The sequence below is a fragment of the Raphanus sativus genome, chromosome 9 (genome assembly GCF_000801105.2).
Source record: "Raphanus sativus cultivar WK10039 chromosome 9, ASM80110v3, whole genome shotgun sequence".
NCBI classification, from domain to species: Eukaryota; Viridiplantae; Streptophyta; class Magnoliopsida; order Brassicales; family Brassicaceae; genus Raphanus; species Raphanus sativus.
In genome coordinates, this window is record NC_079519.1 from 25,354,219 (window position 1) to 25,379,618 (window position 25,400).

Genomic DNA, 25,400 nt, shown 5'->3' on the forward strand with positions numbered 1-25,400 from the left:
CCAACAAAAATACTTGTAAATTTTCAGTTTTATTTTGGGTTAGGTATTTTCTGATTGGTTTCGTTTCAGTTTTTTAGTGTGTAAGATTCAAGAAGATTATGTACTCTCTCATTAACAATAATAATAAGAAAGAAAAAAAATGATTTCACTAAACGCGTTGATCTGATCCTACGTGGTATCAGCGTAAACATATGTTCTGTTTTTTTACTTCAAAATAAAATGAAAAGAGATCATCGCCAATACGCTACATTTAGCAACCAATTATACAACATTACTTTTATCATTTACAACCCATTAAATCTCTGGATTTTTGCACTAATTACGAAAAAAAAAACTTAATGCATTGGGTAAACTCGACCACCACTACTACCAGCACTGATCAGTTTCCCAATTCCCTCCGATGTAACTGCCACCGACACTCAACGGCCGGCTCCGAAGACGAAGAAGGATCCTCCGATCGTAAACGGCGCGTTTCTCGGGATCAGAAAGCGTGCAATACGCGGCGTGGATCTTCACGAACTCGTCCCCCGCCGACCGACCGTTTCCCGCCACGTCGGGATGGCAGTTCCTCGCTAGCCGCCGGTAAGCCGACTTGATCTCTTGGCTCGTCGAGCCGACGGGGATTTCGAGGATCTCGTAGAGAGACGCTGTCGCCGACGACGACAAGCGCCGCGGGATCTGGCGCAATCTCGGTGGATCGTCGGCGCGTGTGTAGTGGGAAGAGGCGGCGGTGGTGGCAGAGAGAGCCGGCGAGATCCGGCGGGAAGTTCGAGACGGTGGTGGGAGAGAGGAGAGAAATGGAGGAGCGAAGAAGGTTGGGGAAGAAGAGAGCATTGTGAAACGACGACGTTTTGCTGTTTTTTGTTTTTAGTTCCGTTACCAGAGAGATGCGGTGTGATTATGGGAGGAGTTTAGAGAAGAGAGAGTTTTAATTTATAGGCAAAGAGGTGATTACTAGTATCAGTTGATTTAATTAATTTATGATTTAGCCACTTGTGAATTCGATTAAAGATTCTTGTCGGGCCAGGTGTGGTCGTTTCGGATCACGGAAGCTGAGTCAGACGAAAGAAAATCTTTATCTAGTTGGAAATTTTGTAGGAGATGCGATAAGAACGACACACTTTGAGCAATTTTTTTTCTTTTTGAGAAAAGGCCTGCAACTTTGAACCAGTGCTGCCGGCTTAGGTCATAGGACTAAAACTACACTCACCCGGAGGCCACCAACTATAATCAAGCAAATTTAGTATTTTTTCTGACAACAAGAGCCTTTTTGTTTTTCAATTTCATCTTTACATAATATTAAAAACTTAATAGTATTTTTAATAAATATTTATAAAATTAGATAAGTTGTTATATATATATATATATATATTTTTTATAATAGATTGATAACACAATTAAAATTAATTAATTATAGCGGCCTAATATTTTTTTGCCCAAGAACTTTTTTATATTGTTAAGCCGGCTCGGTTTTGAATATATTAGTTATGGAAATAATGATAGTAAGGCTTCAAATAGAAAAAAAATAGCATTGCAGATCAGCGGAATAAATAAAATAAGTGTGAATATAATGGTATGAGTGTGGATCAAACAAATCAAACTATTCGGAATATATGTTTGAATTGTATAAACAGATAAAAAAATTCAAAATACTATACAAATTTATAATAGTTTATATATGGTTTTATATTAATTAATATAAAATTATATTTTATCTCTTCTATAATATTATATATTCATAAAAATAATTTATTAAATTATCGCATTTAACTGAATGTTGATAAACTACAAATAATGAAAACTAAATATCCAAAAGAAAAAGGAATTAAAAATTAACATCATGTTGGATAATACAACAATAAATTATAATTTTGGTAAATATAGTAGATTTTAAAATTATATAAAATTCATTATATTTGCAAAAAAAAATTATAAAGAGTATTGTTTTGATCTTTTGTGATAACTTTCCTGGTGTTTGTCAGAATATTTTCTTCTTCAATTTCCACTTCTTTAATACCCTTTAGTTCAAATATAAAACTATTATTTTAAATTTTTGTATATGTCATTATATCATCAAAATATTCATCTAAACTTTAAAATCTAACAATACATATAATAGATGTATAAAAATATATTCCACCCAATTTTAAATAGTATTATCATAAAATTTTGATCCACACTAAATTAAAAATATATTTGCACGGATGAGTGTCATATTTTAAGAATGTAGGTGATACAAATGACGGTTTCCAAGACAACATAAAATTACTCAATATAAACTATAAAGTTATTATGTTTATATGTCATATTAAATTTTTTTTTTTTTTTGCAAACAATTTTAAAAAATAATTTTGTAGAGTAAATTTTAAAAGTGTATATTATCATTTAAACAAAATATATCTATATAAAGAAAAAGATAAAAACAAACATTCGTGCTGGTGTATAGATCAACCTCTAGTTATTGACTTATTGTTCATGACACTCAATTATCATTTTCTACAATGACAAGTTGTGGTGCCAAAAAAAAGAAATGACAAGTTGAGGCTTTGCACCCGACCCGAGTATGAGCCCCTTTTCATCAACCCTTCCATTCAAAACCTACGTTGGGCTGGAAAAAGTTTCTACATTTACATAACAATTTTCTGTACTATTTCTAAAATATTTGTAAAAATTATTATTTTTTTGCATCAAATTTTAAGCATATACGGTATATTGATGTTAAAAGTTCATATACTGAAAAAAACATTAAAACATGAGAATTTTCTAACATAGACGGAAATTATAATGCACACTTACAACTAATTTTATATAATATATATATAATATATAATTTGTAAAATTTTTATTTTTGTATCAAATTTTAAGCATATACGGTATATTGATGTTAAAAATTCATATATTGGAAAAACCTTAAAACACGAGTTCTAATAAAGATGAAAATTGTGATGCACACTCACAAATAATATATATACAAAATATAATATATAAGTCGATATGTAAAAATATATTTGTAATTTTTTCGTTTATGTTTATTAATGTGATATATATATATATATATATATATATATATTATATATTAATTTAATGATGATATATGAGTTATTAATTATTACTTTCTATGTTTCAATATAAGTGGTGCTTAAGGTTTTTGCCCACGGATTAAAAAAATACAAACTTTTATACAATTATCTTGGTTACATGAAAAATATGTAAAATGAAATTATTTCAACCAATAATAAAAAATATAATATTTTATAATTGGTCACAAAATTCAAATGATATTAAATTATATCTACAATAGTGAAACCATCAATTATTTTGCAACAAAATATTTTCCTTTAAACACCATTTAAAATGATCGGAGGGAGTAATATATTTAAATATTTTAAAATGAATATTTTTATAAAATTTCATCAGTGGTGATATATGAGTTGATAGTCATTGCCGTATTAAAAAACATTGCAAAAATATTAAATCTTTATGAGGAAAATTGTATATATCATAATTATGTTAATGTCATGTTATCATTTTTGAAAATTCATGTCATCATTTTTTATTGAAATTGAATATGATGATGACATATATGTAAAACACTTCACAAATAATGTGAAGGAAATAAAAAAATATTTGAGATCAAAGTAAAGCATGTTGGATCCTTATCACGTGCTCGATTCGATCCAGAAAAATACATGCTAGAAGATGAGAGTGTGGGCCGAAGACTAAGCTCAAGAACAATAAGATATTATGTGTTCAACCTCGACTGAGTCAAAGAGGATCCCAAAGAATCTGCAACCATGTGAGAAGATGGAGGAGGCAATATCGGAGAGACTATAAAAGAAAAGGATTACGAAAACAAACAGAACTCATTCACGATCACCCACACACACATACATACATAGACCTCGTGCTCTCTGCCCTAAACACTTTGACCTCGTTCATCACTTTGTTCTTGTCTTTGTTTCATTCCAATTATCATTCTTAGACTTTGCAAACCAATTTGTAGTAAATTTAAATCTATTTTCGTCTATTTGAAAGTGATTATATTGTTATGTTTTAAGGATATTATTGGTCCGCAAGTCTACATTTCTTAGTCTTTTACAAATAAACACTCTCAGATACTTAGCCTGAGTTTTAGGATACACAACGCAAACACCAAGCTAAATTGATCCAAGGCTCTCTCTCTCTCTCTCTCTCTCTCTCCTCTTTGAATAGTCCACTTCAACCTAATTAATCATTCTAATTTGTAAACACTAGATAAAGTATTCAAACATGGGTAGGCCTTTGCGTGTGCCATCTCTCTCAGAGACTAATACCTAATAAGTGCTCTTTTCACATTCTAATAAAACAAGCCAAGTACAACGCATTTTTCTGTTCATGTCTGCTTCTGTGCCAAATGCAATGAATTGATTGCCAAACAAGAAGAAACTAAATGCAATGCATTTCTCTATTCATAATATCGAATTTATTCTGTCTGCCTCTTAATTATAAGCTACTCTTCATTTCCAGATCATGTCAAAAGACGAGAACGTGTAACACTCTTGGCCCCAATAAATTCACACGTTTATTTATATGAAGATTTCTTGGCCACTGATTAGAAAATTTATGAAAATATGTAACAACAACATATGAAGACATGTTTGTGTGTCTTTGTGATAATGTATTTCCTCTCCAACACCACAAACTCCTTGACTCGAACACTTGAAATTCTTAAAAAGTCTACGAAACTCATGAAGACTGATTGCCCCATGAGTCAATGTCTTCTTCCTCACAGTCAATATGCATGCAAAAGTTTTACCAAAAAAAAAAATATGCATGCAAAAGAAATACCTTTTTAACACGTGTATGTGCTTGGTTCCACTACTTTCAGTATTAGGCAAATTTACTCTTTATAACTACCTTAAAATGCTCATGTCGAGCAACGAGTTTTATTACCATTTATTTTTAAGAGATCAATACCGGCTATTCTATTTTCCGTGGATATAACGTTCTTCCCCCGGCTATATTTCCCTTTTTGGGTTCTTGTAAAATTCTGTATACTTTAATAATATATTTTAAGATGAAGAATGGTGATAAATACCGGCTCTGCCTATATATATATAGCTTCACCGTTGGTCAAGCCTTGGTGCTAGACTCCTTGGCAGAGCTTAATACCAAATTTGTGATTATTCATACAAATCGGAGTACATTCTCATAAAAAAGGTTGTTCTCATAAAGAAAGGTTTTGAAAAGCACGTTCGTTAGAGGGTGTGATTATGTATTTGTACTCGAGCTCTAAACGACCTGTACATGCCATAAATTAAACTCATGGAGACTGATTTTGCCATCAATATATTTTTAAATTTGAAGTAATTCAGTACCTCATCTCCAGCTTTCTACGTCTATTATCAATATATATATTAAATAAAAAAAACCCGAAAGTAATAAAATATTTATATTAGTATCTTAACTACATAGTTTTTTGCATTTCAGATATCCGAATGAATAGTTCCCAGTAGGATAAATATAAACATCCAAAACCGATTAAGCGGTTTTCTGGATCGGTACTCCTCTAGACATTTCATGTGTAAGAAGAAACCAAAAGTACATTTTATATTGTACAGAAAATGTAACTAAACATAAACCAAAAGGAGGGATAAATAACATACACAGTTATAAATTTATTTACAAACCTAATGAATAGACGTTACCATCTTTAGATTTAAAAAAAAAACACAGAAAGTATTTTGAAAGTTAGAACCAAGGGTGCCATGTTGGATCCATCATACATAAGTTGCGAGGCGACAAGGCTGCCTCCACCAGCTCGTTCACTCCTCTTTGCACCGACTGTGGCGGCTCCACAATGTTCTCATCCTACAAAATAAAAAAAAGCGATCAAAAATGTTTCATCTTATATATAATCATTGATGATAACAAATGATGATGATAAATGATGGCAATGCATGTACCTCTTCGGAAAAGTACTGCGGGGCTATTCCTCTGATCCGGCCAATGACATCATTCACGTTGGAGTTAACTTTGTCCTTGAGCTCGGCTGAGTTCAATGTAGCAATCCCTCCAACGGGAGGAATCGGCATACCAAGAGGTCGTCTTCCGAACCACGACAGCAACTCATCACGGAAGAACATAGCCAGTTGATACCGAAGATGATCGCTTTGCTGAAAATTTGTAAAAAAAAAAAAGAAGAGAGATTAAAGATCGTTTCACAAAAAAAAAGAGATTAAAGATCAATCAATGACTTAGGTGTTGCTTTTTATATATATATATATATATATATATATATATATTTGGTTACCTTGGAGGAGATAACTGCTTGGGCTGCTGAACACATGGATGACATGAGAAGACCTTCGACTCCAAACTGTGAGAAGAAGGCTTGCATGTTCCTTGTGAGGCGGAAAGGCACAGGTTCATTAAACTCAATCATCCCGTTGGCGTCATAGGCAGGGTGAAAATCTGTCTGGAACATCTTCCCGGTGTTTTTCGCAAACAAAACCTTGTTCGGGGACCTCCCACCAATTTGTAGCATGAAGGACATAAAACTAGAGACAGCTAGCTGGACTGCAAACTGCTTCTTGAAAGCCCACATGTGGCTTCCGCTCATCAATGTTTTGTACATGTACTGAGAGAATATACTGTCATTGACCAAGTTTTTTGTGATCTCACTGTACGCCTGCAAACGAAGATCCCCTATTGCCTCTGCTGAGACTTGCCCTGTTATAGCTTGATTGAGTTGCTCCTTGAAGTGGCTAATTGGCAGATCTGCCTCTCGGTCATTCCGTGCACAGTTATTCTCATACACCTCAAGGAGAGTGTTGTACATGAGATCATCCTCAACCATTCGGACCTGAAACCAAACATGTTATGTAAAAGACCATGTTGAGAGAGAGAGAGAGACAACGAGGGAGATATAATTCCTGAACAACTTCTATATTTTTAAGATTTTGGGGAATCTTGTGCAACGAACCACCACCACGCATCAATATTCATCCAATAGAACATCAAATCTATTGAAAATCACCTGAGACCAGACAGGAATGATGATTGGAGTGTGAATTCCAATGTGTCGTCTTCTTGATTCCTTATGCTTATCAAACATTTGGTTCATCACACGGAAAAGCTGCAAAATGCGTTCATCACTTCTGGCGTTAGGCGTCAATGAAGTCTGGACTATAAAATGCTTTTGGGAGCCATCTGAGCCAATAAGCGTCAACCGCCTGAAGCTGCTTCCATGCCTTCGAACAATAGGTACATCTGCTCCAACCCTATCCAGCTTTACTGTATGATCAGGTGCTACTTCCTGGATAGTTGAGAGCATGATAGGTAAGTTAAATGCAAGTGAAAAGTAGTCTAGAATTACTTCAATATTAGAGACTTAATTCAACCTGATCAGCAAAGTACTGCCCTGGTATCTCAACGTCAACAACATTGAAGTCACGCAATACCCTGCTTTCATCTTCCAATCTCAATACAGCTGGAAACCTGTCTTCAACATTGCTCTGAAGAATGTTTTTCCATTTCTTCAGTCGCGTTGTAAGCTCAGCAAGTGTGGCCGGGAATGTACTTGTACTTTCTGGATCAAGATGATGCTCAAATTCCTGCTTGTACTCTTTCACAAATTCGACATGCTTGGTCACAGCATCTGCCGAGAAACAAGCTCTGCAGACACCCGACAGTTCTTTTTTGAGCGGTTGGGGAACCTCAGCAGTGGTTGCAGTTGGATACTTGTAACAACGATGCAACAGAGCATTCACAACAGCCAGTAATCTTTCTTCTGGCAATGTAACAAATCTCGAACCTATTTCCGTGAGAAGAATCTGAAAAACGAAGATTACTTGTTTAGATTCATCCAAACCAAAGAGACAAGAGACATAACAGTCGAGTCAGAATCTGACTGAAGCAGTTATCTATAATAAACAAATTTAAAAAACATAGTTGATATATGTACAAAGAGTAAACATATCACCTCGAGTTCACTGGCTAAGTTGTTATGTTTACTCCTAAGAGCTTCCATGATATCCTTGGCGGCGTCAAAAGCACCCGCTGCAGAGATTGCTAAGGATGCACCATTCTGTCTCACTGTGTTTTCATTAATAGTAGAGTTGCTTTGCACAGATTGATCATTCCCGGGATGAGCATTATTTTCTCCTGTGGAGCGTTCACTTTCTTGGCCATGTGGGTTACCACTGTTATGGGTTCCACCGGCTCCACTAACTTGAGCACCTTGATGAGTTTCCGATGGCAAATTGCCTCCACCATGACCCCCTACACCAGAAGCGTTTTGCTGCATTCTTTGAGCCAAAACCAATCTGCCAAGTTCAGACTTATTTACCGCATCACGTCGCTCGAGTAAGTATGTGCGCAACCAGTAATAGAGAGCCTGAAGTAGAAAATCCCCACATACTCAGATGTAATAATCAAAATGCACGATTTAGTCATAGTAACACTAAAAAGGGAAAATTACCTGGGGGAAGACTGTAGCAATTTTCAACAAGACTAGTTTGCAATGGGGTGCTTCAGTTCTTTGCAGGGAAAGCAACAGTTGTGGGATCCAAGAAAGCCACACCCAGTGAGGAACTTGTTCCAAGTGTTTATCAAACACCCTGCCAACAGGCTCATTCGCTGTATCGAAGCTAAGAAGATAAAGAACACGAGCTATATGACTTCTGGAATTGGAAACTCCAAATCTTATACCCTGAAGAAAGCAATTGACAGCATATTCAAGCCAGATTTCATCTTGTGTTTCATTGTAGGCCTACAAAAGAGAGTATTATGTAAGCACAAGGCAGGCATACAAAACATCAGTAAGAGCAAATAAGTAACACAACAATCATAAGAAATACCATGTCACAATAATTTCCCCAGCTTATCCATCCTTTGGGTAAATTCTTGAACAGGGTGATCGCATTAGAATATGCGATATTAGCACCTTCAGTGTCATTTAATTTTAGATGAAAATCCCCCTTTAGACGAACGATCTCTGCTTTGATTTTATCTGGAAAATACTCCAAATTTGTGCTATTGATCAGATTAAGACCACTAGCAAGCTCTCCCTTCATTTCTAGATAAGCTTTTGCCTGCTCTCTAATTTTAACAAAGGCTTCCTGCACTCACACACCCAGGAAAGAAGATAAGGAAGATAGTTTTATTAATAACAGTCTTCCAAGCTCAAACAACAACAGAAACAAGACAAATGAATTAAGCTACTAAACATACTGGCAAAATATGATAACCGGAAAGGAAAAAAATCACAAGATGCAACTAATTCAACTCTGCCCAAAATTCTGGAAAGATTAAAGAGTTGGGAGAAACGTACCTGAACTTCCATTGTCGAGTGTCCATACATTTTTTCAAGTATCTGTACACAAACATCATAAAGCCCTTGTTTCCGAGCTATCCTAGCAAGCTTATTGACGTTCCATGCTTTGTCACGGAACCCAAGGTGATGGAGTGGAGAATTTGAAGCAGCAAAGTCCTTAAAAGCCTCAATAACAACATTATACATTTCATTCCTCCACTGTAGCATATCATACCAGACAGTCATATTGTCCCATTCATTTGGAGTCCTCAGCCTCCAAGTCTCGAGAATATCCTTCAGATCTGCATAACGAGTTCCTAGTGCACCAACAGCAGCGTTTCCTGAAACTTTGTTCCCATTTGCGATGTCAACATGAATTCTTGCAGACTCCTGAACCTCAACTAGTTGCTGGAATTGCTGTAGTAATGGGACTCTAGCATGAACAGACATTTCAGGCAGCTGCCACCACTGTTCCAAGGCAAGATCAACGCCTTTCCCAACTATGTTCTCAGCATCTCCGACACCATTTGAGTTTCTGTCATGAAGGGCAAAATAAGCTTGAACGAGGCGAAGCTTTGGAGTCTCTTCCACTTGCGCCTTTGGTATCACGTGGTCCTTCAAATATGCCCAATCTGGTAGTTTCCAAAGACCATCAAGCAGGATTTCATAATTCTCAATGCTTTTTCCAAAATCTACCAGGGCATCCCATTGACCAAGCTGTGTGGCACAGTGAAGCCACTGTTCCTCCCACAGACACATTTCAGCTTTAGGGACTGTGTTATTATAGGTGCCTTGGGTTGCCTTAACCATTGCCTGATAAAAGAGGCTCTGAGAATGCTGCCAAAAACCATGCTGAACTAATGAGAGTCCAGCTCTCGTTTCAGCAGTGATGGACCTCTTCTTCCACAACCCAAATCTCATATCTTCTTCATTTAACAAACGATAAAGCTCAGCAAGAGACTCCGCACATTTTGAGTCATTCGTGAACAACATCACATGGCTCTCTAGCAACGCCAATGCTAGATGCCATGCATTGTACGTTTTTCCTATATATTTTATAAGCTCACTAGGCATCCTAGGTTGGGGGTGGCTCAATTGAAGCCCTTCCAGAAGTGCTTGCACAACATTTGGCCGGTGTCCTTGCTGCTTCTTATGGTAGTCCTTTGACAGAAGAGATATCATAGGCTTAGCCAAAGCTACCTGTTCGTCCTTTTGAAGGGTCACCCATACAATTGGAAACACCAAAACCCACAGATGATATGCAACATTGGCATCCGTGTGTGCCAGCTCCCTTAAAGGGATAACAACATCAGCCACCTACAGTGGAAAGTCAAAAAGGTTGAAAACTTGAGGATATGAATAATGTATTCTCCAGATTATCACAAATGGATCAGGTGGATAAAAACACCATGGTAATTACAATTAGGTATAACATTTTAGATTAAGTATAACAAAGAAGAAATAACACAAAGGGAGTTTAAAATGATTCATAATCACCTGAAGTTTGCTTGCCGCACTCAGAAATTGGGCATGCTTCATAACAATGTTGTCAAACATTGAAGTAACTTCGTCAGGACCCTCTAATGTAGCCAGAGGTTGGTGTTGTATTCCAGAATTATCAGAAGGCAAAAGCGGTGTTACCCTGGCAGAATTTGGCGCCAGACTAATTGGCTTGTCCTCGACTAATATAGCTAGAAGGAGATCAAGACCTTGTTTGAGCCAAAAAACATCACTTAAAGCTTCCCAATCCTGGATTTGAATAATGTACTGCAACCGTGCGAACAAATTTTTCCCAAGAGACTCGTGATATAACAAGAAGAACTTCCTTCTCATCTCAGGATCCCTTGCCCGTAAGCCCAGCATGAAATGTCTTTCAACTTTCAGAGAGACCTCTTGTCGTAGGGCCAGAGGGTACCTAATCAATAAATAGATGAATATAACATTATCCCTCCAATTAGAGAAATGACGTTAGGAAAGAAAAGATTATAAAAAGCCGTAAACATACTTTGTTGAATCAGCACAAAGTCCATATAGCAGCTGAAGATACTTCTGATCCCACTCTTCCAAGGCATCAGATGAGAAATGTTGCTTATCAATATATGAAAGCTTACTGAGAAAAGCAACTACATCCTTTTGGGTAAGGAAAGAACCAGACATTCCAGATGCACTGGTTTTGCTGAAATCATCCTCAACCCATCTTTTTAGCATGTCTAGTATGCAGAGAAGCACACTAGCATCAGTACCCTTTTCAGAAAGTAAGGTGTTCAGTATTTGTGTAACAGATCTTTTGCAATCTGGTATAAGCATGACCGTTTCATCAATAAGCTCCAAGACCGACTTTATATTAAATATGACTGATCCCACATCAGCACTTTGACGAGAAGAAGTTACTGCAGAATCTGAATCTGCTCGCGGACCCTGGAAACGGAAAGAAAAAGGCAAAGATAGGTTCTCCAGTCACTATCCATTAGTCAAGACGGAAAGATAGGTAAATTACACAAGCTAGTAAAACGGATAGAAAAGACATCTGCAAAAGCCAGCAAATAACATATATACACAAAGCAAATAAATTAGACTAGCTAAGTGAAGAATAAGAGGCACCGGTCTAAATCTAAGATCTTACCAGATTAATTGTAAGTCATCGGTGCAAAGCTAAGAAGATGCATAGCAGATTCAGTTACCATTAAAATTTCCATAAAACAGAAAGCAAGCACTAATGATCTCTTAGCACAGAAACAAGTTATTAAGTAAGAATAACGTACTTGTCTAGGATGGGAACCCACTGCTGATCCCAGGTCCCGCGCAAGACGTTGAAGGATACGCACCACCACATATGAATCAACAAAGTTTTTATGTACCTTGGCCAAGGTTTTAATGACAAGAAGTACAAAGCTAACTGAACCAAAAGAGGTATCATCTCCTGAAGCTTGTGGAGCAGTAACAGCACTCACATGTTTGTTAATCAGCTCATTCACTTTCTGGTACAATAGCTTTATTTCAGGAGGTGTACTAGCTGCATCCAGTGGGAATGCGGTGAAGACCATCTTCAACAAGGAACATAAAGATTTACCAGCATCGAGCATCTTGTGTTTGAAACACGGTTCAAGAATCTGATGAAGAAAAAGCAAACAGTCAATCTTGTGACTTGTGAGCAACAAGCAAAAAACCATTTCTGTTTCGAATATTAAAATTAAAGCCAGCTGCAGCAAGCGTACCTGCGAAATCTGGTTGATGTTGTTCCTAATGAAAAGATGCGGCTGCTTCTCCAGAACTTTGTTCATGACATCTAATCCCTGAGCAAGTGCTGTTGATGGATCTGACTGAGACGGTGGCATGCTGCTCAGCAATTTTTCTAAATAGTTGAACTTGACGTTAGCACTTGGCCAAACCTCCAAAGCTTCCGAAAGCAGATCCAATGCCTGTTTGTACATTGTGTTGGTTTCCCTGTCCTTCGGCTCAATTACCAATGCTACCTGTTGAAGAAACCGAAATATTTTCAAAATAGAAAAACATAACTAGAACCCATGTCTGATATATAAAACACTACCAACAAAATGAATTTACTAGAGCAAAGTTATGCACCTATGTTTTCAGACATGAGGTGACATGGTTGAGAGAATTAGAAAGATGACCAAAGTAAATATATGTTCAATGGAAGGTACGAGCATTAAGCCTTACCCTTATGAGAAAATTAATGATCATTTCTTCCATGGCAGCATTTGGCTTGAATTCCTCATCAGGCTGAGTAGCAGATCCAGGAGTTTCTACGTTGGGGATTGATGATGCACCACCAGGTGACATGACACAAATCGACTGGAGACCAGGTTCAATTTTAACTCGTTTGCTTGGATCTTCTGATGTAGCAGATCCATCTGTTGAACGCTTAGGATCAGCACCAGATGACGTATTTAATTCATCAGTGACATGACTGGCTCCATCAGTATCAGTAACCATTTTCATTTCATTCTGTCTTTGCCTTTCCCAGCTGACAACCAATCCAGCAAGTTCAATTGCCAGCCGCCTATTCTCTGCAGTAGTATTATACGGCAAGCCTAGTCGACTCAAAGAATTCACCATCTGAGGTACAAATTGTGCTCTACAGCTGTAAAAGAGATCTGCATGCCGAACAACAAGTAGGAAGATGTGGATCAAATTTGGAATTGAATGACCTTCCTCCACCAATATTTTTTTGGTGTATCTTATCCAAATTGGCATGCGTGAATCCCCAAGAGGTAGCCTTTTAGGTAAAGCTGGCATTAGAATATCCAGTGCTTGCTTAACAAGCATCTTATTCTCCGGCTGGCATGTCCTAAGAAGCGCAACAAAAACCTACATGAAATTTGCAAATTACATTTGTATCAGTTAAAAATATAAAATAAGTTGTTTTGCAAGCGGCATGTCTTGTTAAGGTGTCTCTTCAGCTTACTCGGATTCAGGGAAGAGTATCATAGACGAAAACTACCCATAGGCATGTCATAGTACCATGAAATCTAACAAAGTATGCATTCAGATGTAGCTTAAGCTAAAAATTGACAATCTTAGTCATGTACAAAGTTATGACATAATCTACGGAGTTTTCACAAAGGAAAATAGGCTGATATCTGAAGTTCCCTGAGATTCTTTTATACCATTCTTCAAAACACAAAATCAATAAAAACAGTGACATAATGGCGCAGCAAATTTATGCGGTACCTGAAGAATAATTTTCTCGGGAGCCTGGTAAGCATCCAAGAAGTGGCAAACATTAACAAATGCCCACTGTTTACTGGCACTATCTTCCCGTTTGAGATGATTCCACCCAAACTTAATGAGCTCTTTTCTATGATGAACCAAGTCACTCTGAAGATATTTTAGAAGCAAAGTTGCTAATTGCAAAAGTTCGATCCTCAAAGGTTCATCATATTCAGCCGAAACCTATAGCAATCAAGGGGGGATTAAAACTAAAACAATAATGGAATTCTGATCATTTTGAACGAGCGGATAAAAATAAGAAAAATATCTGCACAGGGTTACACAAATAATAACCAGCATGATAATTATATAGTAGCCTTCCCCACAAATGCAAGTTGTTTAGGGAAGAAAAGGAATTGACCTCTTCGGGTGGATCAAGAAGCCTCTCCACAATGGTTTTGACTATATCAGGGTCAATGACCTCCCATGTTTGGCCATTTTGGAAAGCATGGGAAAGCATGGGAAGAATAAGCATTTGCATTGCCTGAACTAAATGATCATGGCCGAGTTGTTTGGAATGGAAAAGGTCCAGAAAATGCAGGAGAAGTGCCCTTTTTATGTTGGGCGGATAACCTTCTGCAACCTGATTGAATAGATCCCAGTTACTATACTAGAGCTGAAAAGTGTGTGAATTAAATGCAGAGAGAAAAAAGATTTGAAGTAAGTTTGAAACTCTCAGATACCTCAATAATGTAGAATTCCTTCAAAAAGGTGTAGTCAATGCGGCTATGAAACAAGAAAATCGAGAGAATGTCGAAGAGAACATTAACTTCAGATTTTTCATGCCGTAGGTAATTCAAGAAGCATTTCACAAGCCATTTGCTCTCTTTCACCTGTGAAATTGAGAATGCAAACGACTTCAGATTCCAACTATATCTTACATAACTCGAAATGAAGATTATTCAGATCAAAGCAGCCAAGATAGAAGAAACTTACCTGAACTAAGTTCAGCTCTTGCTCATTCTGCAAGCGAGATATCCTTGAAGGCGATTTCCAAATGAGAACCAAGGTATCAAAAACACTGCGGTTACTCTGCAGCCAGCTGGGTATCAGTTTCACCATTGTTTTGATGAGGTAAAGACCCTGAAAATACGCATCTGATGCTACATTAGCCTTTGTTTGTGCTGTGCTAGAACTCTCTGATTTAACAGAGACAAGATTTTCATCTCCACATGATTTAGCTGGAGGCGTTGAAGCTGCCATGCTCATTGTAGCATCAGGTTTTGGCAAAATTTCAGGAAAGGCATATGAAAGTATCTTCTGTGGAGACTTTGCCAGTTCTTCTCTTAACGGTTGGCCCGCATCTGATCGGATTATATACATAAACCTGATTTTTTCAAAATAGAAACACGCAAGCTATTGTTAGCATATTTGGTGACAAATGTACACCAAGCGCGCGCTTAAGCTACAACAAGATGCAGTGAACTAAGAAATTTATCATAAGAAAGTCCTCACCGTCGGAAATATTTTGGCTCACTCAATCTAGAAAGAAAATAATCAACAGCGAGGCTCGCATATCGATTTAAGAACTTGGTAAGCGGTAGACGGTATGGGCTATTAATCTCACTGTACACTTGCCCAACAGGAAGAGCTGCTTCTAAGTCAATCGTTAAGGTTACAAGTTCATCTAGAAATTTTGAGGCAGCATGAGGAAGTAAATGAAAGAGCTCGATAATAGCTGCCATGGAAACAAAAGAGGTGTGTGTAGGTGAATAATCATACAACCAGAAGCCGCTTAATATATTTTCAAAACATAAATTACCAGCTGCTATTTTTGGCTCTTCTCCAGCTTTCCATGATTTCTGGGACTGGGCAAGTTTCTCCGGCTCCAACCATTTCTTCAGGTGCTCTAACAACTTTCCTCCCAATGTCACATTAAACCAATTTGACAGAAGTTCAAGCAGGCGTGCCAGACCTTGCAGTAAAGGCATACTGAGATTCTTTGTGTGTGCCAAATTTACTAGTATCGGCCTGAGGCTACTCTGAAGAAGTTCCTTGGGCATTCGTTGTTGATTAATAACCTACATCAGAAAACAGATTTTTTTAAAAAGAAAATAATTTTATAGATAGAACAAACTGACAAAGATAGATGAAGAAATAGACTCCTATCACAATAACTCAGCTGAGTAAGCTCCTCGTATTCAAAGTCAATGTGCATGCAACAATCCTGATTAAGATAAAAGACAACTACTAACCTGTCTTAAACCCTCCTTAGCAACCGCCACTATTTCTGGTGCTCTACACGTTAGCGACTTGAAAAACATGGAAATTATCTTGGCACGTAGTTCATTGTGAGTTTGCGTTCGGAAATCAGTCCATGCCATAGTTGTGCATAGAAGCTCAATACAAGCTGTTCGAAGCCTGTTTAATGATGTAAGCACTTTAGGATTCATCAACTTCACCGTCCAGACAGTTTCATCAGCCTCAGCTATTTGTAATGCTTCTTGCAGAAAATTAACCAACTCTGGAGTCACTTTTAGAAGGGGAGGCCTCAGCGCCAAGCAAAAATTTAGAGCTGCAACAGTTCCGACCTGTAAGGCAAATTAAATAAGGTAGTAATTAAAGACCAAGAGGAAGACAATGCCGAAAGAGATGCACAAAAGAAACATAGCAGTGTGCGGCACCTGTTGATCAACTGTCTTTGAACGGAGTGGACGCATTATGAGTGGCTGCAGCAATACTTGGTACAAAGGCTCAAGCAACTCGGTTACCTCACTTCCAGTTCGGCTGGCCAAAAGTGCAAGGCAGTTCTGTACATTTTTCCTCACAGGGATGGATGCGTTGGGATTGAACAGCTCTGTAGCAAGATATTCTACCACATCTTGAAAGCTTTTTCTACGTGCCTCACTGTTTGCTTCGTCAACATTATTAACCACTCGTAGAATCTGCATAAGAACCTGACTTGTCTCTTCTTGCTCTTTGCTAGCATAAACAGGAAGCCTCTTTAGAACATAAACCAGACCACGTACAATTTTTACTTGGAAATGACATAAGGTTTCGACATTCACTTTCCCCACCAATGCACCTAACCCCATAACGCCTCCCATCTGTGCTTGCCATGTGCTCCCATAACAGCCATGCAAAAGCCGGGGTAAAAGTTGTTCAAACACTGGTATTCGCACACTGGGATGGGGTGAATATACTGGATTTGTAGAAGGGCTGGAGACAATCATGGAAGCATTGTGACCACCCCTAGCCATCAGCAAATCAGCATGTTTGACACGAGCGAGGAACAAAAGTGTTTCAGAAAAGACATTTAACGCATTAAGAGCAGCTTTGGCGTGGAGCCTATTTTCATCTGCAAGCACATCGACCAGCGCGTCTAAAAATATCAAAGGATCTAACTGCTTTAAGTTAGATGATCGATTACCCTTGGTCCTTGAACTCGCCGAAATCACAGAACCCCCAAGTGAACCAGTGCTAGTTGATGCATTTGTGGAGGTATAGTCAATATGCAAGATAATCGCAAAATGGCGGCAAATGTTTACAACAAAGTCATCATCCGAGTCTCGAAGATCCGGATCAGAACTGGCAGCAAGTATGGTGATCAAGAGTGTCTTGAAGATCGACTTCTCAGCCATTAACTGGGTCTTTGTTTTTACTCCTAAGTCAGCCTGCGACACAAAGAAGACATCGCGTTTAGTAAAACGAATCATTTTTCAGTATGTTTAGCAAGTGAAACAGGTATTATAAGAAACTCGATATTTTCCCAGCAAAGAACAGATAAATTATGATGGAATTAGATTAAAAACTAACCTTCACTTCCACTGATTCACTCCTGTGCCAAGATGAATCAACAGAGGAACGTAACAAAGTTGATAATTGCCTGGGCGTTTGGCCCACATCAGTGACACAGCCAGGTAAATTAAGCTGAGACAATAGGCATACGCGGAGGAATTTTAGAGCTTGCTTTCTGTAGTAGATGTCTATGCCTTGGTTCCTGTGAATAACCGCTCCTACAGCAAGATTAATGAATTTATCTAACGGCACCAGAAAAGGCGTGGATGGCTCAAATGTAAGAACTACGCGGAGACCATGCTCAGGATTATCTTTGCATTCAAGTGTAAGTGGCTCTTTCAAAAATCTTCGGTTGCGACCACCCAACTTTCCAAGAATTTGTAACGCTTTTCCACCCCAAGGATATGGCACAGGCCTCAAATGGGACCATAATGCTAAGATCACTTCAGACATCACATTTGCCATGCTAGGTTCCAGAAAATCAGGATTCAGACTATCCACCCAGAATTCAAGTGTGCGTAACCCCAAGCTCACAAGTTCATCGCTTCCCCGCAAGCAAAATACAAGAGGCTTCATGAGACGGGGAAGATATGGCAATAATGAGCTTAAGCGTGCAGGAAGCGTCAAACAAAGCTCTAGCAAAAGATCTTTCATGTCTTCCCCAGCTGGGCCCTCAAGCATTGTTAGCAGAATATTAAGACAAGGTAGCAGCATTGGTATCAAATCTCTCAGAAGCAGCTCATATTTACACCCAGCGAGACCTCTGAACACTGTGCGGAGCAATTGCATATAACCAAGAGGCTTTTCAACCTCGGTAGCATTCTTCATGCAGACTTCCATAATAACAGGTACGTGGTGCTGTAATATTCTTTCAAAATCCAATGGAGCTTTGGTAACAGCCCCAAAGATGCATCTAAATAGATGCAAAACTAGTTTAGTTGCATCTGAATCTGGATTCTTCAAGACATCAAGTTTGCTGCTTACTAGTAAATTAATCAAAACATCTGCAAACGACTTGTAGACTTTGGGAGCTTGTAGAAGTGCTGCAAATATCTGAACCAATTGGTTATTGTTAATCATGCACTCAAAAAGCTCCGGCATGCATAAAGAGAACATGTCCATCAGATCTCGAGGTTCCATAATAGCAAGAATCTGGGAGAAAAGACTAAGCATTTCCTTCTCCTCGTCCTTTTCTTTGAAGAGAGCTAAGCAGTGGACACCACTCCTTAAAACGCCAGAGGCTTTCCACACCTGCGTATAGGCAGAAGTTATTAGAAGTTTATCAGCAATGCACTATTAATGACTAGAGCAAACAATCTCAGAAGCAATACCTCATCTTCTCTCATTCCTTTAAAACCCTGAGGAGCAGATGCTTGTGAAGCAAGAGCCTGAGGGTTCAACCCCTGGGAAGCATAATAAACCTTAAAATTAATATACTTGCATGACAAAACAACACTGAATACTAAAGACAACTGAACACAAACCTGGGGTCGAGGCAAATGAGCATGTGTTATACTCCATATTATTGTTTTCATTCCTAACCACAAAGCACGGAAAAACATATTGAACTTCACGTACAGAATCATAATCAAAGTAAGAAGACATTTTTTTCCAAGTATCAGTACCCATGACCAGTGTCTTGATCAGATTTTTACAATCATTCACTTCTTTTGAATGTTCAACGGGAACCTGCAAATTCAAAACTGCCTGCAACCAGTGTGGACAAGCAATTACTAAAAGCTGCCAGATAATCAAATTGTTGATTAAAACAAATATACAACCCTCTTACTAAAAATGCATAATGTTATGGTAATGAGACAAAAGCGTGGTATGAAATCTAAAAATCTAAGAAATAGACACAAATTACCTGGACAGGAAGTTCAAGTTTAGCCCTCAAAGTGACCCGATCCTTTCCCACCTCACCCTCCTCCAAAAGCTACGTATCACAAAGCAAGTATAGGTAAATAATTCAATGAAATTATATATATGTGAAAAGAGAGTTAGCTTCAAGAACATGATTACTTGAGGAATAGTTCTCTTGAAAGTACTGAATTTCCCAACAAAGGCATCCAGGATACGTCCCTATATACAATGTTGCATGAGTTTAGTTAATCGGTAGAGAAGCCGCCCAATTCTATATTGTGCTCTCAGTAATGTTTACCAGTAAAATCCGTGCTTCATCCATTGACTGCTGATCAACACCTTTTTCGAATATTGGTTCAACCTGTATCCACAAGACAAGTATTAAGTACTAAATGATGCATATAGTTCATAAGGTAGTTTTTAAATTATACAAGACAAGCACGATGTGGAAAGCATAATTACCAGATTTAGCATCAGCCGGGCACATGTTGTATGGATACTAAGAGAGAGGGTAGAGTCGTGCATGTTTCTTGAAAATAGGTATATAATCCGCGATAACTGCAACGTTGTTTATAGTAAAATCAGAGGAATGTAACTTACTAAGAATGACAAATACTGTTGCATAAGGAAAGAAGGTTTAAACAAAGATACGTTTCTAAGACTTCCCATACATAGAGCAATAACTGCATATTGTAAGGACGTAGTTCCTCTTATGGTGGAATCCAGTATATGTCAAGATCAATGTTAAACACAATTTAAAGCTCTTTATCGATAATAACCTGAGAAAGAGACAGGTCACCGCGAACGTGGTGAACGATTTCCGCGAGTAGGCTGTAAGCCAAAGGCCTTAAAGACTCAAAACAAGCTCGCCCAGTTCCAACTAGAACCCTGACACACAAGACAAAGAAGAAAAATTTTCAGCTTGATGAATTATATGGAGAAAAAAAGGTGTGCTTATCAAACAATACACCACCTTGAAAAATAAAAGATCTTTTTGAATTTCAGAGACGTTTCGTAAGCAACATACCTCTCATCTAAAAGAGTGTCGATAAGAGGAAATAGACCTCTCTTGAAATCCGTCCCAAGTACATGCTTCAATGAGACTAAAAGTTCCTGCATATCATGTAACCAAAACAAAATAAAATTAATTGAAATCCATTGATGGTGTCACACAAAAAGAAAAAAAAAATCAATAAAAAGAATGAAGAGAAGGAACAAAAGGTTTTCCACCTTTCTGATAGATGCAGAATCTGAACAGGTCACAAGCAAATTTACAATGCTCTTGCATATGCTTTCTTCATGCGGCCTGATATATTCAGCGCAACTTTTTAACAAGTATGTCAAAAAGGAAACCGTCTGCAAATAAACCCCAAAAAAGAAAGTCAATCTAACAATACCAAAGCCCCTTACAAGCAAATTATTATCATACTTCAACACGGCAGAAATGTTTAATTCCCTTCACTGACACAGAACCATAGTCTCACCTTAACTTGAGCACCCTTCAACTCAATGAACTGAGGCTTCAAATGCGAAGGGACATTCTCAGGTCCAGGGACGGATATAGCAGCAACCATCAAGGGAAGCAGATGAGGAATATTGGTCTGAACAAGCCGGCTATAGAGCTGGAAAAGAAACATAACAACAAGAGGGCTCTCGGTGATAATCTTGAACGACCTCGTGCTGGGGTTAAGCTGCCCGTTCCCAGCAGGTGCAATAGGGGTAAGGGACTGATCAGAAGAAGCAGACGTGGTCGTCGTCGTCTCCACAACAGGCTTCTTCACCTCTTCCATCTTAACGTTATCGAAGAAATGGCTGACGGTGAACCTGAAAACCTGATAGATCTTGCAGACAAAGTCAAGAAACGGCTGAACCTCGTTCTCCAGCGTCGGCCTAAAGTTCCTGAGAAGGTCGAAGATGATGCGGATGCAGATCAGGCCGTTGTCCTCGTTGTCAGTGGTGAGCACCTGCATCGCGACTTTCAAGAGGTCTTGGACGAAGGGACGGAGGACCTCGCTGTGGGGGAGACGGTTGAGAATCTCGACGACGATGTTGCGTAGCTTGTGCTCGGGGTTGTCGATGAGCTGAGGCTTGGTGATCTGGAGGAGGATGACTGAGAAGGCGGGGAAGTAGCATTTCAAGAAGTTCAAGTACTCGGCTGTGTGAGCTATCTCTAGACTGTCTCTGACCTCCACCACCATCTCAAGCCTTGTCTGGATGGCTACACACACAAAAAAAGAAAAAAAAAACAATTTGATTTTTCCCAAAAGAGAATGAGTGAAAGAAGAAGAGAATCTTTAGAGAATCTTACGTAGGTCAGGATCCACGAGACGGCGGGAGTGTTGCTCGAAATTCTGAATTGGACTCATGGTTGTGAAGTTAAGAGATAGAACCTACACAAAAAAAAAGGGAGAAATAATTTACACGGCGGAGATCGTCCCTCCGCCGTCTCTGACGATCTCGAAACGCGCCGGAGAAGAAGTGTCAGTCTAGGTCAAAAAACAATTGGACTTTAACTAGGGATTTTACAGGAGGTGTAATTGAAATTAGAGACAATTCTGGAGATTTTCTAAGAGCGAAAGAGTAACGAGTTGGAGTGAGGATGATGATTCTCTAAGCAGCGGTCTACTCTCACCTCTTCTCTGTGACTTTCTTTGAGTAGTGAGTTTTGTGAACTTCCGACACAGTTCATGAGATCGTCTTCTTGTTGTATTTACCGATTTATTAGGCTTTCATTTCTATTTAGTGGGCCTGAAGACTAAGCCCGGTTTATTTCTTAAGCCCACCATAGAAAAAAGAGAAGAGACGGTGTTGTTAGGAAAGACTGCCACATTTCTCTATTACCAAAGAGGTTTTGGATGTAGTCTTTGGAAATCATACAAATCGAAAGTCGGCAAACTACAAATTTTTCCTTCAGACTTTAATCCAAACAAAGAAAACTTGATAGAAATAAATAAACCACAAACATATCACTAAAGATTTTTTTTTTTTTTTTTTTTTTCACTAAAGATTAGTTAAAGGCTGACCAAGAATTAGGAATCAATCCAAGTCCAACTAAAGACTTGACATAAACCACAAATGCAAGGGACTGAAGACGGGGTTAAGCACATACTTCTCAGTTCTCATTCACCCTCGATCCATCGTGTCATTTAGCTGGTGGACCATGAATTTCCCCCGGAACAACTGCAATCCGTTTGAGTAGATGAGCTGTAGACATTAATTATTAGGCAAGCTTTCAACGACAAAACGGCGATAAATTTGATAGTAGCCCTTATAAATCAGAGATCGAAGATGTTCTAAGGTCCGATTGGTTTGTAGGCTGTTGTTAGGGATGGGCAAAATATCCGTAAAATTTGATTCGATTCGTTATTCACTTCGATCTGATCTGAAAAATCCGGATATCCGTAACTTTACCAATCGAAGCAAATACTAAAATTCAATATCCGTCAAAAACAAAACAAATCACAAATATTAAAATTTTAGGGAGTGGATATCCGATCCGATCCGGCAATATATAAGTACATGTATATCTTGATTATATTTAAAGTTCTCTATGTATAAATTATATAATTATTATTCTGACACATGATTTGATAAATTTTATTTACATTATTACTTATATAAAAGTAGTACATAAAAGGAAGAAAAACATTTTATGATAATTATATTTTTTTCTTAAGTTTTGTGTTATTATAATTGTTAATTAAGTTTAAAATTTTTACAAAATATGTAGATTTACTAATTATTTTAATTTTTATCTTATATATCATGTAAAATATATATTATACAAAACAAATTTTTATCGAAATTTTAAGATTATTTGTATTAGTCAAAACATATGAGATATTCGTAAGTATTCGCAAATATCCGCAAATATCTATTTATTTTTTGGGATATCCGTTTTTCTGAATATCCGTATTTCTCTGAAGCAAAAACAAATACAAAAATTAGATATCCGTAACATACGAAGCAAATCACAAATACCTTCAAAAACCCGGATATCTGATGCGTGCCCAGACCTAGCTGTTGTAACTTTGTGGTATCATACAGTCTTCAAAGTTCATTTTAAACCAATCAGGTTTTTGGTTCTTTTTTTTCTAAAAGTCTTTTATAGTCATTGACTGTTGTTAAAATTTTACTCTTTAAATAACTGTTTCTTTAAAAGCCATGACAACAAGATTTTAGATGGCTATGTGTGAGAAAATAATTTTTTTTTATGGTATCTTGCATTTTTTACCTTTTTATTAAGAAACTTAACAACTAGAAGAGAATGAAATAGCTAATACGATTACAATACAATCTGGATAACTATTTAGTCATACAACCTTTGGGTTATGCATGTGGTATTTTCTAATTGAGTTAATCACTTCAGCAGGATTGTGACGTTAGAACATCTTCAAAAAAGACTATCTATTTTAGAGTTTGTAAAACTCTAAATTTGAAGTTTCAATATGTTTTTTTCAAAAGAAAAACTTCAAACATAATTTTAAATATAAATCCATAAAACTTATAAATAATTAGCACATATATAAAAGTATCACATTAATATTAATTAATAAAATCTTACAGTAAATATATAAATTATAAATATAAATACATAACTAAATATTAAACTACAAGAAAAAAACACTATATTTTGAAGGTTGCAAAACTTCATATTTGAAGTTTAGAGATATTTTTAAACTTCATATTTGAAGTCTAAAAATGTTTTTAAATCTTAAAAATTCTTATTTTAAGATTTATATTTTATTTTATGTGTAAAACTAAAATTTATGAAAACAAATATGAAATATTATAAGATATGATTTTTTAAAGACTAAAATGATAAACAACAAAATATCTAAGAATCATAAAATGTAATATATAATTGTAAGGACAAAAATGCAAATAAAAATGTTAAACTTCAAATTCAAAATTTTGAGTAGTAACACTCTGTATTTGAAGTTTCACTATTAAAATTTTCAAATTTTAAAATTTAGAATTTTTTTTTGAAAAACAAGAACTTCAAATATAAAATTATAGAGTATCTTTTGAAGATACCTAACTAGTAACAATTAGACACAATTTCCATCAACCAGAATTCAAGTGTGGTGGAAACGCTAAGAGTCTAACAACCTCTAAATCACTACATGAAACAATGTATTTACTAGTTTGTCATTCTCGTGTAATGTAATTGAGAAATAAAATGTCTTGCGACGATAGATACCAGAACAACATTTAGATCGGTGAGTAAATCCTTTTTCAAATTAAAAAAAAAAACATTTTAGATCGGTGAAAGAAGCGGTTGCTTTGTTCGAGAGGAGCCCAAGAGATTTATGTGACTAGGATAAGACTATCTCTAATAATTCGCTCTATTATTTTCTTTAAAACCGAATAATTTTATTATAGAGTTAAATTCATTGAAATGATACTCTACTATAGAGTGGAAAATATCATGAACAAAAAATAAATGAATCATCTTATTATATAGGGCTTTTTTGCATAATAACCAAAAAAAAAGTTAATTAGATTTTGAGAGAAAGAGTAGAGAGAGATAGGAAGAGAAAGTATAAGAGAGGAGGTTAACTTAGTTAGTTAGTGGATTTTGTTTTTTTGCGTATACTGGATACAATTTCCCTATTATATAACGCTTGATTTGTCAAAATTACTAATTAACATGACTACGACATGTGTCAATAAATTTTTAAGATTGTATCATATGTTAGAAATATGATATATAATTATTTTTTGTAAATTTAATTAAAATTTTAAAAATCGTTATAAATAATCTTCTAAG

At 36.9% G+C, this 25,400-nt stretch overlaps 2 protein-coding genes across 2 annotated transcripts; both read right to left on the reverse strand.

Annotated features, from left to right (window-relative positions):
- Positions 1-230: 230 nt before the first annotated feature.
- LOC108824444 (chaperone protein dnaJ 11, chloroplastic) lies at positions 231-925 on the reverse strand. The gene has a single exon (XM_018597876.2). It carries the CDS (start codon positions 832-834, stop codon positions 367-369), a length of 468 nt encoding a protein of 155 aa, XP_018453378.1. The 5' UTR covers positions 835-925; the 3' UTR covers positions 231-366.
- A 4,639-nt stretch (positions 926-5,564) lies between these two features.
- LOC108826517 (transcription-associated protein 1-like) lies at positions 5,565-22,317 on the reverse strand. The gene is made up of 35 exons (XM_018599889.2): positions 21,936-22,317; positions 21,112-21,845; positions 20,858-20,983; positions 20,655-20,740; positions 20,407-20,515; positions 20,090-20,185; positions 19,926-19,988; positions 19,787-19,846; positions 19,632-19,700; positions 19,390-19,471; positions 19,249-19,301; positions 19,096-19,167; positions 17,783-19,015; positions 16,651-17,640; positions 16,222-16,557; positions 15,789-16,047; positions 15,482-15,704; positions 14,963-15,353; positions 14,710-14,859; positions 14,388-14,609; positions 13,988-14,209; positions 12,974-13,624; positions 12,511-12,768; positions 12,058-12,405; positions 11,301-11,713; positions 10,793-11,210; positions 9,314-10,612; positions 8,841-9,101; positions 8,462-8,752; positions 7,964-8,377; positions 7,383-7,814; positions 7,019-7,297; positions 6,293-6,844; positions 5,946-6,155; positions 5,565-5,850 (listed from the first exon to the last, which is right to left on the reverse strand). Exons 1-35 carry the CDS (start codon positions 21,991-21,993, stop codon positions 5,731-5,733), a joined length of 11,580 nt encoding a protein of 3,859 aa, XP_018455391.1. The 5' UTR covers positions 21,994-22,317; the 3' UTR covers positions 5,565-5,730.
- Between the last annotated feature and the right edge of the window lie 3,083 nt (positions 22,318-25,400).

Excerpts from the sequence above, each read along its gene's own strand:
- LOC108824444 (XM_018597876.2), bottom strand. The coding sequence starts at position 834 with ATGCTCTCTTCTTCCCCAACCTTCTTCGCTCCTCCATTTCTCTCCTCT.
- LOC108826517 (XM_018599889.2), bottom strand. The coding sequence starts at position 21,993 with ATGAGTCCAATTCAGAATTTCGAGCAACACTCCCGCCGTCTCGTGGAT. Across the intron at positions 9,102-9,313 it reads ACTCGACAATGGAAGTTCAG|GAAGCCTTTGTTAAAATTAG; the intron begins GTACGTTTCTCC and ends GTGTGAGTGCAG. Across the intron at positions 6,845-7,018 it reads TCATTCCTGTCTGGTCTCAG|GTCCGAATGGTTGAGGATGA; the intron begins GTGATTTTCAAT and ends GTTTGGTTTCAG.